Here is a 1,083-nt window from a genome sequence, read left to right as displayed (position 1 = left end):
CAATATTCAACTTCACAATTAAAATTAAAACATTAACTCCCCCACCCCCACCTCACCCCCAATGTGAATGGATACAAAGATAATGAGATAATTGTATATATCTATCTTGGACAAATGTTCAAAGAATCATATCTTATGAGCAAAGGTGTGACGTGGTGATTCTTATATTTGTTAATTGTTTGTATATTTCCTTTTCTTTTTTTTCTTTTTTTTTTTTTGCCTTGTTTTTAAAAAGATGACTAAACAGTTGTACAAGTATAAATAGTTAAGGATGCTTTACTAAAGTATAGAAATAAGAGAATATCATACAAGATGGGGTTCACAGATAAACAAGAAGCTTTGGTGAAAGATTCATGGGAATTCATGAAGCAAGACATTCCTCAACTTAGTCTTCGTTTCTTCTCATTGTAAGTAATGTTACTTGCTTTCAACTTTTTGTTTAACATATACCTAACTAGACGTACACTGACAAATCCAAAATTTAGAGTCATTCGATTAGGAGGATCTATATAGTAAATTTTGTGGATTTAATAGCGTGCGTCTAGTCTAGATCTGCTTGTAAAACAAGTGTAAATATAGAGTCATGTCATATCTACATGTAAATCTTTTAATTTTTCCCCTAGCTAATTGGGATTCAAATATTAATTGGTAGGATCCTGGAGATAGCACCAGTAGCAAAGAACATGTTCTCATTCTTGAAGGACTCTGATGAACTTCCTGAGAATAATCCCAAGCTTAAAGCTCATGCTGTTAAGGTTTTCAAGATGGTTAGTTACTACTTACTCATATTTCCCTGAGTCCGAAACTTAAAGGGTACAAAATATTAACAAAAATTCCAAAACGGTATATAAAATTTTATCTTAACCAAAACGGTAAAATCGCTGCAGGTGCAGCGACTTACCTCACCTGAAAAAGCAAAATCGCTGCCTGCAAAAATTATTTTTTCTTAATAAAAAAATGAAATCGCTGCCTAAGCAGCGATTTCAAAATTTTGCTTCTTACAAATCGCTGCCTTGGCAGCGATTTCATTTTATTTTTTAATTATATATATTTTTTTAAAAAATAAGGTATATCGCTGCCCTA

General features: G+C 32.0%; 1 protein-coding gene across 1 annotated transcript in view; it reads left to right on the top strand.

The window, feature by feature from the left end:
- Window positions 1–225: 225 nt before the first annotated feature.
- The window catches only part of LOC107012381 (non-symbiotic hemoglobin 2), a 5,400-nt gene continuing 4,542 nt past the window's right edge, over window positions 226–1,083 (top strand). Inside the window, exons 1-2 of the mRNA XM_015212220.2 lie at window positions 226–407; window positions 653–767. Coding sequence (XP_015067706.1) covers window positions 313–407; window positions 653–767 — 210 coding nt within the window. The 5' untranslated portion in view covers window positions 226–312. The remainder of the gene's footprint in view (window positions 408–652; window positions 768–1,083) is intronic.

Source organism: Solanum pennellii, chromosome 3 (genome assembly GCF_001406875.1).
Source record: "Solanum pennellii chromosome 3, SPENNV200".
NCBI lineage: Eukaryota > Viridiplantae > Streptophyta > Magnoliopsida > Solanales > Solanaceae > Solanum > Solanum pennellii.
This window is presented reverse-complemented; position numbering and strand designations above follow the sequence as displayed.